This window comes from Panthera pardus, unplaced genomic scaffold (genome assembly GCF_024362965.1).
Source record: "Panthera pardus isolate Hobbes unplaced genomic scaffold, ASM2436296v1 HiC_scaffold_19, whole genome shotgun sequence".
NCBI lineage: Eukaryota > Metazoa > Chordata > Mammalia > Carnivora > Felidae > Panthera > Panthera pardus.
Genome location: NW_026526754.1, coordinates 10,758,288 through 10,771,978, shown reverse-complemented (window position 1 = coordinate 10,771,978; position 13,691 = coordinate 10,758,288). Strand labels below are relative to the sequence as shown.

The following is a 13,691-nucleotide window of genomic DNA, read 5'->3' as shown; positions in this document are numbered from 1 at the left end:
AAACACCACCCTCCTCCCCAAAAAATCAACTTTATGCGTCTTTATGTGTTCAGATCTTTTCCTGTGGACTTTCTGAAATTTGTAAAAGGTTTCATGTTTTTTGCCCCACTTTGGAAAAGAATACCTAGAAGCACAGTCTCTTGAATATTTCAGTTCGGCCCCTCACTCTAATCCAAGAAAAGATGGGAATAAGCATCATTCACTAGACATAACAGAATCTGAAACTCCAGACCCCTCAAAGTTGGAAATGAGTTACAGCTGTAATCTAAGATATGAAGCCTTCAAGGTAAATGAGAATTGGGCCCAGAATTTATCTAAAGCAGCACTGCCCAGCAGGACTTTCTACAATGATGGAAACATGTTGTACCTGCACGGTCTGGCGTGCTAGTCACTAACCACGTGTGGCTGGTGAACACTTGAAATACGGCAAAGTTGCAGCCAAGCGACTGAATTTTTTATTGTATTTCTTTTTAATTCATTTAATTTAGATAGCCACATGTGGCTAGTGGCTCCCGCAGTGGAGAGCGCAGCTCTAAATCTGAGATTTAGGGGACGGTCTCCCTATTCCTCATCACACCCCGCGGGTCAAAAGTCTACCTGCCTGTCAACGGTGCCAGCTCCTCCAACATGTCCCCAAGAATATAATCACTCCCCTTTTCTGAGCCCCCACGGTGCATGAAATGTTAGGTCTGCTATGGGCCATGTCACATTCTCCTTTGTCATCAACCACATGGAGAGCCACGTGCTGCCCGGTGTCCCCATCAGGGTACAGCCTCTTTAAGGCAGGGGTCCAGGCTTCTCCTGGCTGAACCTCTAGAGACCGCCCAGGCCCCTACACAGATGCTGTGCAGGACAAGGCTAAAGGGGAACCAGAATGTTACAGGTTCAGGAAGTGGATCCAGATGGGCAGTGAAACGCAAAGGTCAGCTCAGAGTCCCCCCAAAAGGGTCTGAGAAAGCTCTTCTCTGCCCTTCTCGCCCTGGTTGTTTTTCAGCTCTACAGTGCCCTGCACAAACTGGGGATGGGCTCTCACTCACCAGTGGTAAATTAATACTGCAAGCTCTTACTTATACCACAAAATAGGCTTGGAAACAGCAGCCTTCTCTGCATTACCTAGCAGCATAAAGTCCAGCAGAACGCCGAGCACTGGCTTCTATTTTTTGCCTCTCCCCGCAAACACACGCACACTTGAGCTATTATGTCTGCCCCTGCCCCTCCCCAACTGATACTCAGACTTGACCTTTTACATGTGGTTGGCCTGAGGTTTTGTTTTATTTTGTTTTGTTTTAATGACTGATTACAATCCAAGTTAGCGGCTAATCAAATAAAAGATTTTTTTTTAATGATTTTCTTATTTATGCTACATGAGGCACCTCTAGTGAGAAGATCAGTTACAAGGTTCTACCGAGCTGACTGGCTGCATATGAAGCCTGTGGACAATCTAGCAAGCCACAGAAATCTTTTGCACGTGCATTCCAGAAGGCTCAGGAAGCTTTCTGCTTGTCTTCTCCCCTGCCATCTCCCCTGGTGAGAGGAGCCTTAACTAAGACATTCTTTTTAGGACGGGAGAGAAAAAGAGGAGGGGGGGGGAAAAAAAGCCTAAAAGCTCCATCCCTTAATGGGGACAAAGGCCAGGTAGCATCCATGAAACATACGCTGTGTTCAGTAAAAGCAGAAATTGCCCAGAGGGTAAGACAAGGAGCAAACATATATTTGTTTCTGATGCCAACCACCTGAAGCATCAAATCTTCTCCACTTTTTAAATTTAACCTCAGCACATCAATATTGCTCTAAAGAGAAATTCAGCTGTCACTTGCTGGATGCCTGAGTAAAAATGAGAAATCCTCACACACACAGAGGAAGTAAGTCCCTATTCCCATTCCAAGCTCTTGAAATGCAAATCAAAGACACAGAGAAGCAGTGAAACGAAGGCGACAGGAAAGCCAAAACTCCCTCCGAGAACTCTACCTTGGAGGAATGAACACAGGGCTCAGAATCCTACAAATCTGTAGAGCTAGAAGGAACTAATTCAGCCTCCAGGAAGTGGCAGAACCTCACCCATTTCTCAGGAAGTTAGGAAGAGAGCCCCTGTGAGTGAGAACTCAGCCGGTGTTTACTCTTGAAGCTACACCGGAGGTAACATCTCTGTGAGGGGGGGACCCCACCTCCCCACACGCACCCAAGTCTAATACTTAGAATTTACACCCTGGCACAAGAGCCCACCCATGAGCACATCGTCGGAGAGGCACGTGCATTAAAAGACACCTTCTAGACCCAAAGGCAGAAGCAGAGGACCTCGAAAACCTCATGCAGATGTCCTGTAGCTAGGCGGCTACCTGGAAAAGCAGATACCCCGCCAGCTGTTTCTCAGTGCTGTGCTAAACTTGATCATCAAAAGCGAAGTCTGGAAGGATATTCAGATGGCTTCGAGTCTAATATCTTATCTACAAATGGCAGCAAAATCCAACCAGACCAGACCAAAGGGTGCCAGCCCTCTCCTTAAAGCCCTCCAGAAAGAAAGCCTTCCCAGAAGCAGCATCTGTTTGGTATCACAAGAAAGAAGGCTCTGTCAAAAGAAGTATGAGCATAATAACTTCGTAAGCAGAAATGTATTTCACAAAAACATTTTCCCCCTGCGGAGCCCAGGAATACCCAGTAACACCTACAGCCTGCTCACAAATGGCCTCAAGAAAGATCGGCAGAGTTGCATATAGGACTTAATGTTTTGGCTCTTTCACATCTGCATACACCCGCTTCTACCGAGGTCCTATGACTTACTCTACAGGACCTCTGGACACATGCTCTCATACCCACACCCACTCAGGCTTCCAGGATAAAGGATCTGGGACTCTAGCTCCATCTCAGCTGTTCTTGTGCACTAAGAGCACAGAAGGTTTCCAGAGACTTACCTTGGATGATAAGCAGTAACCCTGAAAATTCAACGACCTTTGCTTGGCTGACCTGGGAAAAGCCCTTAGAAGGAAAAGCTCTATTCTCTTTAAGAAATAAAGTATGGATCTGCTATACATGTCCAGAACACAGGGATTTATTCTACCATTTCTTTTCCATCTGCCATATGCCCATAATGCATGATGCCCCGCAGACTCACAGACACTTGCGTAAAAGCAAAATATTTTTCTACCACTTAATTCAAGTCTTAGTCAGAATTACTGGTTTTCAAGGTAATTAAAAAGATCTCACTTTGACCCAGTATGAACCTATCCATTTTCTGTGTCTTCATTCTACCTACATTATATTTGATTTAGTCCAAGATCTGCCTCCCCAAGATTTTAAATCTCCAGATGAGAAAACCTCAATTCCCATAGGCTTTAAAAAAAAAAAAAAAGGCTTACAGTATGATGCCATCCCTTGGTGTGCAAACCCTATGGTTCACTCTGGGGACAAATAAAATAATTGATTTCTGTGCATCCATTATTAACCAGTTGGTAAAACATCTTCAAATCGTTTGGTAATAAAGGATCCACAGGTCAATATTCCAAAACAGAAAATAAGATTAAAGTAGTAAGAATTCGCAGGAAAAACAAATTAAATGCTATGAAATTATAACTCATCAGCAGCAATTAGCACTAAAACACCATACAAAGACGTGCCAACTGGGGAGGCTTGGCCCCTGGCATTAACTTAAACCATGTCAGATTAAAAGTAATCTGCTCACACTTTGTTGCTGAGAACAACTTATTCCTGTGTCAGTAAAGGAATACTGCTTAATCCAGGCCACCACCTTGGTCCCAAGAGGTTAGCCGGGTCAGGGGAAAGAGACCAGGCAGTGCCTGTCTGAGGCACAGGTGGTGGGAGCAGCAACAGCCCCCATCATACTGGTCCTTGTAAAAGTGATTTGTACATCTCTCGCTATAGAGGCTCTACCCTAAAAATGATTGTGATTCTTTTGATGCAAAGACCGATGACTTTTGGCATCCAAATCCTATCCTCTTGATCCGATTCTAGGTCAATTAAGCCAGTTGGTAAGACTTGCTGTCCAGACACGGCCAACTCACCTTCTCCAACATGGGTTGTTTTTTCACGGCCGACAAAGGCTCCATTAACCATCATCTAATGGATATTAGAATTCAGCTTTCTTTGATGTACAATTTTAGAATGTATTCATTTTTTGTCTAGCACACCACTCTTTATGGTGCCCCGGGGCAATTTAATTCCCAACTATACTTATCAGCGACAACTCACGCAAAACAAAAAAGAAAAGAACGCGTGTCTTTCATGGAGATCCCCGTGAACACACCCGAGAACTCTGAGCACTTATCTGGATGGCTCCCTGCTCGGCACAGAACCCAGCGTTCGGTTATCTGAATAAGGTACACTGTGATTTCGAGTCGCTCTTATGGAGAGGACTGTCCCTGTTTACAACTTGAACGGCAGTTTCCTGTAGATTACGGTAAATATCTAACGGAACCCAGAAGTTGCAGATAATTGGGGCGATTTTTCAAATTGAGAAAGAGATGAAGAAAGAGAAGATGGGAAGAGAGAGGGAAGTTGACCGGAAGCCAAAAACTAGAGGAAACCCTTCAACTTTAATCCCAGCCTGTGCAGCCGGAGTATTACCACGTGTGGGTGCTGAATACATACGACCCCCCACAGGCACACAAGGGGTCCTTGAGAAAAACACCTGAAAGTCAGACACTCGAGGGTAAACACCACCACTCTGGAGAAAATCAGCATCAGCCGAATCCACAGGACCTCAGTCTATTCTCGGTTCTCCCCAGTTAAACTCAAGTCACCAGAACAAACAAACACGGAGTCAGCCTCACCTAGAGCAGGCGTCATGGCGGCCATGGGCCCGGTGGGATCCAGCTGGAATCCACTCATCATGAACTGGGCGTCCGAGGCAGTGTTGTCCATTTTCAGGTTGGGCAGGTTCATGTTCTGGGCCAGGTAGTATTGGTAAAGCTCGGCCTCGGCGGGCGAGGGCAGGCTGCCGAGGCCCAGGTGGCGGTTGTGTTGAATCTGGGACATGTTCTGCTGCAGCAGCATCATGTTATGCATGTGCTTCTCGCTGGTCATGTGGATGCGCAGGTTCCTGGCCACGTTGGTCTCGTAATCGCACACCTCGCACCGCCAGGTGGGTTTGGTTTTTGGTTTGGTGGGCGAGGGGGCCCCGCAGGAGCTGCCGATGTTGGCCGCCGCCGCCGCGGCCGCCGCCGCCGCCGCCGCCGCCCCGGCCGAGTGGCTGAACACCTGCTCCCCTCCTCCGTTCTGCAGGTTCTGCATGTTGTTGAGATGCTTGTCGGACTGCATATGAATACTGAGGTTGCCTTTGGTAGTTGTGGAGTAGTTACACACCTCACAGCGGAAAGGCTTGTAACCACACGTGTAGCTCTCACCTCGTGCCAACCGAGGGTGGGGCTGCCCGCTTTTGCAGTAGACACAGGAGCCCCCCGGCTCCGGGTGCTTCTCCTTCATGTGAGCCTCCAGTGTCTGCTGGTACTTGTAGTGCCAGTTGCACTTGGGGCACTTAAGTGTCTTACATGAGTTACGAGAATGCATCATGGTCATGTGGCCGCCCAGCGAGCGGGAGGAGCCCAGGACCGTGTCGCATTTGGGGCACTCCACGCCGCTCCCCGAGGGGCATTCCCCAACCCCAAGCTCGCAGAGGGAGCCAGCGTGCTGGTGATGGGGGACAAAGCCCCCATCGTCGCCCTCTGTGCTTTCATTTGGTTCTGGTGCTGTGGCATTGTCTTTATTGGCACTTTCGTCAGCAAAGTCCAGCCTCCTGCCGCCCTCTGCCACATTGGCCCTGACGCCCTCACTGTTAAAGCTTAAACGATTCCTCCTGTTCGCACCATCAAAGACAACAAAGGAAGAAGCAGAATTAGAACTAGTAGAAGCTGTGCCCCTCGACAGGGTCTGGAGCACATTAGGCATTAAGGGGGAGTTAGAAATGCTTTGGTTTGAGAGAGCAAGGTCCTTTTTGCTGCTGCTACCTGCCACGGGCCCAGCCTCCTCGTGGGGCCTGTCCTCCAGTTCGTCGTCCAACTCGCTTGGAAAGAGTCCTTTGCAACCCTCGTCTTCCTCCTCCTCTTCTTCCTCCTCTTCTTCTTCCTCCTCCTCCTCTGCCTCTTCTTCCTCCTCTTCCTCCTCTGCCTCCTCCTCGGCTGGCTCTGCTTTCTCAGAGAAACAATCCGGATCGCCTACTTCTTGCTTCTCTCCTTCTGCTGCCCCAGAGTCCTTGCCCTCTGAGGATTTGGTAGGACTGGAGGCCAGAGGCCCCAGGGGGACTGAGGTAATGGGGGTCTTCAGGACCGAGCTGGTGAGCCCGCCAAGGTTCAAGAGGGTGCTGGGGGTCAAGATACCAGCCTGGGGCTGCTCGGGGCCGGCAGCAGAGCCGGCTGGGAGAGCCTCCTCCCCTTCCATCCGAATGCCACTAAATTTCCCATAAAAACTGTGTCCGGGGCCTATGAGGTTAGCCGTAGAAACTAAAGGGTGTTGAAAGTTTTTGTTTTTTGGTTCCAAAAAACTCACAAGGGGTTCCTTGTCTTTGCCAATCCCTTGGATGATAGCGGAGATGTTCTTATTGCTAAGAATTTTCCGCTCGTCTTCACTCAGGGTCATTCGATGGTCGTGCACCGCGTGGGTCACAAACGAACGGACGTACCCGAAGGAGAGTTTGCACAGGAAGCACATCAGGATGGGCTTCCTCTTGCCGTAGAGCACAAAGCCATCGAATTTGGACAGGTCCACGTTGTTGGGAACATCTTTGGATACGCAGGAGCTTTTGGCGGAGCCGTCGCTGTTCAGGTAATCCTTGTTGCTTTTGTGTCGCACGTCAAACACGCGGAAGCTGTGCAGGACGGGGCTGAGCCCCGTCAGGGCTGAGGTATTCGGGAAAGCCTGGTCTGGGCCCTCAAACCATTTCCCGAAGGATGAGGCTATGTGGAAAGTGTTGATGATCTGTGGGTAGACTGGTGCAGCACAAGAAGGGTCCCCTTGTTTGCCCCCCGCCCCGGGGAGAGAGTTCAGGAAGAGCGAGGGGGGGGGCCCGCTGCCGCTGCCACAGGCGCCCCCGCTTTGGGTCAGCTGGCTCAGGCTCTCGACAATGTAGGCCGAGCCGTCGGGCTGGTAGACTATCTCCCCAGCCAGGTTCTCCACATCACTCTCCTCGTCCCCCTCCTCACTGGTGTCGCTCCCGCTCTCCTCCCTCAGGGGCAGCGGGGGGCGCGCGCTGGGACAGTGGTGCTCCATGTAGGTCTGCAGGCTGGCGAAGGAGGCCGAGCACCCGTTGCAGCTGACCTCCTTGCCGGCGGGCTCGGCGGTGGGGCCGGCCGAGGCGGAGCTCTCCGCGAGGCGCTCATTGAAGGGGGCCCTCAGGCTGTCCAGGGGCCCGTGGTTCTCGCTTGTGGACTGCTCCATGCTACTGGGTTTGTCGGGGAGGTGGGTGCTGTTGAGTTCAGTCCATTGCTGGTGCTGAGGGATACCGCACCCATTGTCCTTCCCCGAGACGACGGGCGAGTCACAGCCTTCCATGGTAAGGCCTGCGTAGAGCTTTCATTGCACCCAGTACGGATCGGACCTGAAGAGCGGAGGCAAGGGGGGGAGAGGAGGGAGAGAGGGGGAAGAGAGAGAGAAAGGAAAGAGGTTAGGAGGGCCGAGGCTAGGTCCCGCACAGAGCACTCTCACAGGCTTCTGTCCACACCCACAACAGAGACCGCCAGGGCAGCAGGGACCCCGGCCATCTCCCCCACGTCGTCCAATGAACGCGCAGAGGGCGGGTGGGAGCCCGAGGCATGACGGCCAGGGTCCGTGGCATGAGTGGGGAGCATGGGGACGGGGGGGGGGGGGGGCAGACAGGAGACTCCCTCCTTGTCTTCGGACTGTCGGCTCCTCTCCCCCTGGAGACCAGTTCGAATTTCTGTTCTTTGCGAGCACAGTGTGAGAGTCGGGGCTGGGCCTCGAGCCACAGCAGAGGAAGAGGGCCACATTATCTCGCCAGGCCCCACCAAGGACGCAGAATGGCGGCCCTACCGAATAGAGATGGCCAGCTCAAAGTCACTGCCGGCTGCCCACGCTGTCTGTGGGGCAAGGGGACCCGACAGGGAAGGATGGACGAGAGGAGAAAGGTTTTGCACCCCCAAAGAAAGACTGGTAAACCTGCAAGAGGATACGCTAGCTGATTTAGAGGTGAAGCTGCTGCTGTTGCTCTTACTGGCGAAACGTCTAGTTTGAGAAGTTCAAAGGAAAGTGATGGAGGGCTGCAGGGCTCAGAGAGCGAGCCTGCAGGGCCTAGACACGCTCTGCAGGCCCTCGACAGGGCCTATGCCTGCTTTCATCCTCTGTGCGTCTGGGAAGCATCATCCCATTGTACAAACAGTAACACTGAGGAGCTAAATCTACAAACAGGCCCAATGCCGCCCCGACACTGTGAAGTGGATGGCAGATCTCCAAAATCCCATCTCCAACCCCGCCCCCCTGAACCCACTGAGCACGCCTGCTTGTGAGTGAGCTGGCTTCAGACTAAAAACGTGATGGTGCAAAATCTGAGCTTGACGTATCTGGGAAGACTCTCAACTGGCCGGCTCCCCCTCTGGCAGCGTCGATCTTGCCCTGTCTGGATGGAGCCCGGTCACCACTGGTGTGGCGGTTTCTGCTGTCAGGGATCCTAGCAGCAAGCCGAGACGGCAGCTGGGCTCCACCGGCCCCCATTCCACACCTGCCTCGTAGTTATTAGTAGCTGCTCGAGCAGCTGTCCTTCAGCCCCGGGGCTTTTCCGCTTCCGACTGGAGTGCCACAGAGCTGAATTTGCCCTCTGAGACTTCGCATCCCTGGGGAGGGAGGCATCAGATCCCCCGCCATCGCTCTGCTCCTGTGGCCACATCATCACAGGGGCATTTCTTCCATCCCGGCATGGATCCTACAGTCGACTCAGCCTCTTGGACGGCCCCGATTGTTCAGCTGCAAATCCCAGGCCACACTCCCCCCTACACCTCCTTCCTGGAGAACATTTGGCTGCTTCTCCACCCAACATCTCATTCATACACATCAGAGGAAGGTTTTGGCCGGGTTTGGTCTCTCTCCTTCCCCACCCCACCCCTATGTTCCCATTCTTTTTCATTTCTTGATTCTTGACTGCACAGTAAGCCAACAGCTCCCCCTCGGGAAAAGACAGGGAAGGCAGGTTTACCCGAAGTCTCTGGAGAAATAGCTTTGGAAAAACGTGTCCTGTTTTGTTCAACACACACACACACACACACACACACACACACACACACACACACACAGCATCTCTCAAGCTTATAACCTCAAATTCCATTACAACAAAGTTCCGTGTGCCTTAGAAAAGGCACATTGATTTTAAACAGAGATAACTACATGAAACCAAACCACACAGCAAATGCGATGGGACTTCAGAAGGCTTAGCTGGGATACAGGTGAGAATCCAGGGTGGCTCTTCTTAAGGATGCGCCTGATTGGCTGGACGACATCTGATTGACAGCTCAGGCCAAAAAGGTTGGCAGGCTGAAGGGGCGGGAGGGTTAACAGCCCGATTGTAAAATCAATGTCATAAATGCTTGGTAAGTTACAGGAACATGCTGGAAGGGGAGGCCACGATTGATAAAGGAGAACAGCTTTGATGCTTCACTAGGGACTTGAGTATCGACAGCAAAGCCAATCTCCTCTCCAGCCTGGGCTAGGCCAGAGAAACCTGCAAGCGTTTACCAATTAATTGGTGGGCTTTTCTTGTTCAGCTCTCTCTTACCTCCTCCTCCACAAACTATCCAGCTAGGCAGTCGGGACCTACAAAAACTTGCCTAACTTTTCTGTTCCCAAGCAAAAGGTGTCCAGCAAGGATGACACTGTAGCCACCTATAAAAGACAGATGACCCCGTGGTGGTGCCACCTGCCCCATCAGAGAGGACACGTGGAATACCACTCATTCACAGAGAGTGACGACAGCCCATGAAGACACCAGTGGGATAGAAGGGTCCACTTCAGGATCGAGACTCTGGGCTTCCTTTCAATGCATGCTGGCCACAACAGGCAGAACCATTTCTACCTTGCTAAGTGAGGTGTGCTTCCGGGACAAGTAGCGTCATTCTTCACCAGGGCGCCTGTGAAATGCAGTCTCTCAGGCCCCACTCCAGATCAGGATCTGCATTTTAACATGATCCCCTGGGGACAGGCATTAAAGCTTGAGACACTCTCTGCTTCACAACATCTTCACCAGATTGCCATCTTTTCCATGCTTGATGCCTGGACTGCTAGGTAGCCAGGCAGGGTCGGTCTTGGATTCCCCCACCGGTTCCGGGGAGGTGCAGGGATGGGGTGGGAGGTGCAGAGAAGGGACCTGAGGGTAGAGATGAAGCAATCCCTTAAACATGCCCAATCCTTCAGCTCAAGGACCTCAGGCTCTCCAGAACTCTCCCACCCGGCCGGCTGTCCCTCTTGCTCTGTTTATCAGCCAGTCAATAAGAAAAAGGTAGTTCTTACTTAAGGAGGCAGAAGTCAACTCGGCAGGTCGATCAGCACTCTGTCTGTAAACACGGTTTCCCGTAAAATCAATGATCTTCAGTTACAGAGGGCAGCCTGGGAACCCAGCAGGTCCCCACGCACTCACACGTAGGCCCACCAGCAGCCTCCGTTGAGACCCTCACACCCCACCCCCAGCTCTGCACCCCATCCCCTCACTCTTCACTCGTGCCAGGGCCAGCTCACGCACACCAACTTACAACCCTTCCTGCAGCCTGCTTGTCTTCTGCTGCTTGTGACCCCAAGTTCCCTTTCAAACACAGACACACTCTACTCCTGACCTCCCAGTATGGTACTCAACATGGTCTGTGCATGGTTTTCAGACATCGGTTAGATTTCAAAAGAGCACATCTTTCCAGTAAGACGTTCAATGGCAGATATAGGAGTGATCTGGTTCTCTCACACTCATTCTCTCTTAGTGTTTAAATCTGCCATGTGAGAAGTAGTCTTGTACAGAAAGTTCCAACATCATCATCAAAAGCCCCCACCCCTGCTCCTGTCACAAGTTACAGTCCCCCTGGAACCTACCTGGGAAGCTCCCCTGTATCAGCCTTTATTTACCAAAGATTGTTTAAAATGATAAGTCTCCGTATTACCCCGGGCCCCACCACTAACAAGGTCATTCATCTCCCTCTTTCAACCAAGAAGATGTGCTAGGACAATTTTCTGACACTGCTTTAAGGAGACAGGACTGGTACAATGCAACAGTTACTGGGAAGCTGGGCGGGGGGCAGGATATAGTTGTTAGGGAGGGGAGGGGTTCCTGCTGTTGCTCCAGCTCCCAGAGAATTAAACATGAACAGTCACACTGTGTAATTTTAAATTGTTAATTAGCACAGGGTTAATTAGGCGGTCCTTTCACAAGAGGCTGTTTGGCAGAAAACCAAGAAAAGAAACAAAGGGGAAGAAGAGAAAAACAGAGAATCCAGACTGCGAGAAACTGTTGCCTCCGCGAGTAATCCGTGCTGCATGCCAGAGAGAAGTGAAGTAGCAGGCAAACCATCCTCCACGAGCAGCCTGCTTGCTCTGCTGGACCGCCGGCCAGGGAGCACTATCCTCCAGGAGCAGCCTGCTCTATTGGAGGGCCAGCCAGGGAGCACCATCCTCCACGAGCAGCCTGCTCTATTGGAGGGCCAGCCAGGGAGCACCATCCTCCATGAGCAGCCTGCTCTGCTGGACCGCCAACCAGGGAGCACCATCCTCCACGAGCAGCCTGCTCTATTGGAGGGCTAGTCAGGGAGCACCATCCTCCAGGAACAGCCTGCTTGCTCTCCTGGAGGGCCAGTCAGGAAGCACCATCCTCCACAAGCAGCCTGCTTGCTCTCCTGGAAGGCCAGCCAGGGAGCACCATCCTCCACAAGCAGCCTGCTCTGCTCTGCTAGAGGGCCAGCCAGGGAGCACCATCCTCCAGGAGCAGCCTGCTCTGCTCTATTGGAGGGCTAGTCAGGGAGCACCATCTGCCAGGAGCAGCCTGCTTGCTCTCCTAGAAGGCCAGTAACGGAGCACCATTTTCCTGAAGGCAATCTGGCAATAGGTATCAAAAGCCTCAAAAAACACACATGCCCTTTGACTCAGCAATTCCCCAATTCTAGGAAACAACCCAAGATACACGGTGGAGATACAGTATTATTCATCACAACATTTTCAACAGGAAAAAAAAAAAAAAAGAAGATGGAAATAATCCGGTAAAAGAAGGGGCTCTCTAAATAAATGATACTGCATAGAGTTCCGTAAGACAATATAAAGTATCACTGTTTAAAGAAACTACTTATAGGAGTGGGAAAATGATCACAGAGGATATTGAGTGAATGAAGTATCTATAGGTCTGCACATGGAAAATACAGGAGATTTGTATCAGAACTTTTTAAATGGTAATTGCTAGGGGATGAGGTTATGGGTGACTTCCTTTCCTCCTCTGTGCCTTTCTTTCCCAAAGCTTTTAAAAATTAAAACCATCCTAAGGGAAGCCATCGCTTCTAGAATTAGGCGTCCTGGGAAGGCCTACAGATACCACACCACCCTCATAACCACTGTGTGAGACGGATGTTCTTTATATCCCTGTCTTTAGGATGGGAAAACTGAGTTGTGCACGTTCTACAGCCCAAATGATAAATCCATCATCTGGCTGTGAAGTCTGTCTCCTTAGCCACTCTCCTACAGTTTTCTTTAATGTCTATTTCCCAAAGACAACTCCAGAAATATCCGACATTCAAATTCAATCTTTATATGTAACCGAGGACTGTTCTAAGATCATGGGAATCCAAGATTGTTATGTGAAAAAACATGCCCCTTCGAGGCCCCTGGGTGGCTCAGTCAGTTAAGCATCTGGCTCATAATTTCAGCTCAGGTCATGATCTCACGGTTCTATTAGCACAGAGTCTGCTTGGGATTCTCTCCCTTTCTCTCTCTTCTCCCTCTCCCTCTCTCTGTCTCTGTCTCTCTCTCTCTCTGCCCCTCTCCTGCTTGCACTCTCTCAAATAAACATTTAAAAAACAACTATGCCCATTCACACACATGCCCCTTTTTTTTGGAGTGGGTGGAAGCTACTTGGATATCTCTACACAGGAGAAGGGGTAATGAGAATTGGGGGAGGTATTACAAGGAAATGACAGGCAGCTCATTACCCTGACCTTTTTTTTTTTTTAAGACAAAAAGGCAGGAACACCTGGGTGGCTCAATTGGTTGAATGTCTGACTTTGGCTCAGGTCATGATCTCACGGTTTGTGAGTTCAAGCCCCACATCAGGCTCACTGCTGCCAACACAGAGCTCACTTCAGATCCTCTGCCCCTCCTTTCTCTCTGCCCCTTCCCTGCTTGCACTCTCTCTCAAAAATAAATAAATGTTTAAAAAAGAAGAGGAAAAAAGGCAGATTCCAGAGACTATAAAACAAAAAAATGTATTCATTCATTCATTCATTCATTCACTCACTCATTCATTATTTACTGTGTACCCAGTATGTGTCAGATGCTAGGGAATTAATGATCAACAGGTCTCAGTGTACATTCTCGTGGGGGAGAGACCATAAAGAAACAGAACTTTAAGTGGTAGAAAACACTTAGAAATAATATAAAGCAAGAAAAGGGGGAAAAGTAATGTGTGTGTATATCATTTTGGATAATGATACTAGATTTAAAAAAGATATGCTGGAGATTGCATATTGCAAGTTCCCCATAGTTTTAGAACAGATTCAACA

At 50.3% G+C, this 13,691-nt stretch overlaps 1 protein-coding gene across 5 annotated transcripts in view; it reads right to left on the bottom strand.

Annotated features, from left to right (window-relative positions):
* The window catches only part of ZFHX3 (zinc finger homeobox 3), a 250,120-nt gene that overhangs the window by 153,946 nt on the left and 82,483 nt on the right, over positions 1-13,691 (bottom strand). For 4 of the 5 annotated variants that reach the window (XR_008423547.1, XM_053906606.1, XM_053906607.1 and 1 more), the window contains exon 2: positions 4,785-7,543. The exons of the other annotated variant lie outside the window; for it this stretch is intronic. Coding sequence is in view for 3 of the 4 variants with exons in the window: in XM_053906606.1 (XP_053762581.1) it covers positions 4,785-7,497 (2,713 nt within the window). In the remaining variant the exon portion in view is untranslated. The remainder of the gene's footprint in view (positions 1-4,784; positions 7,544-13,691) is intronic. 5 annotated transcript variants of the gene reach the window in all.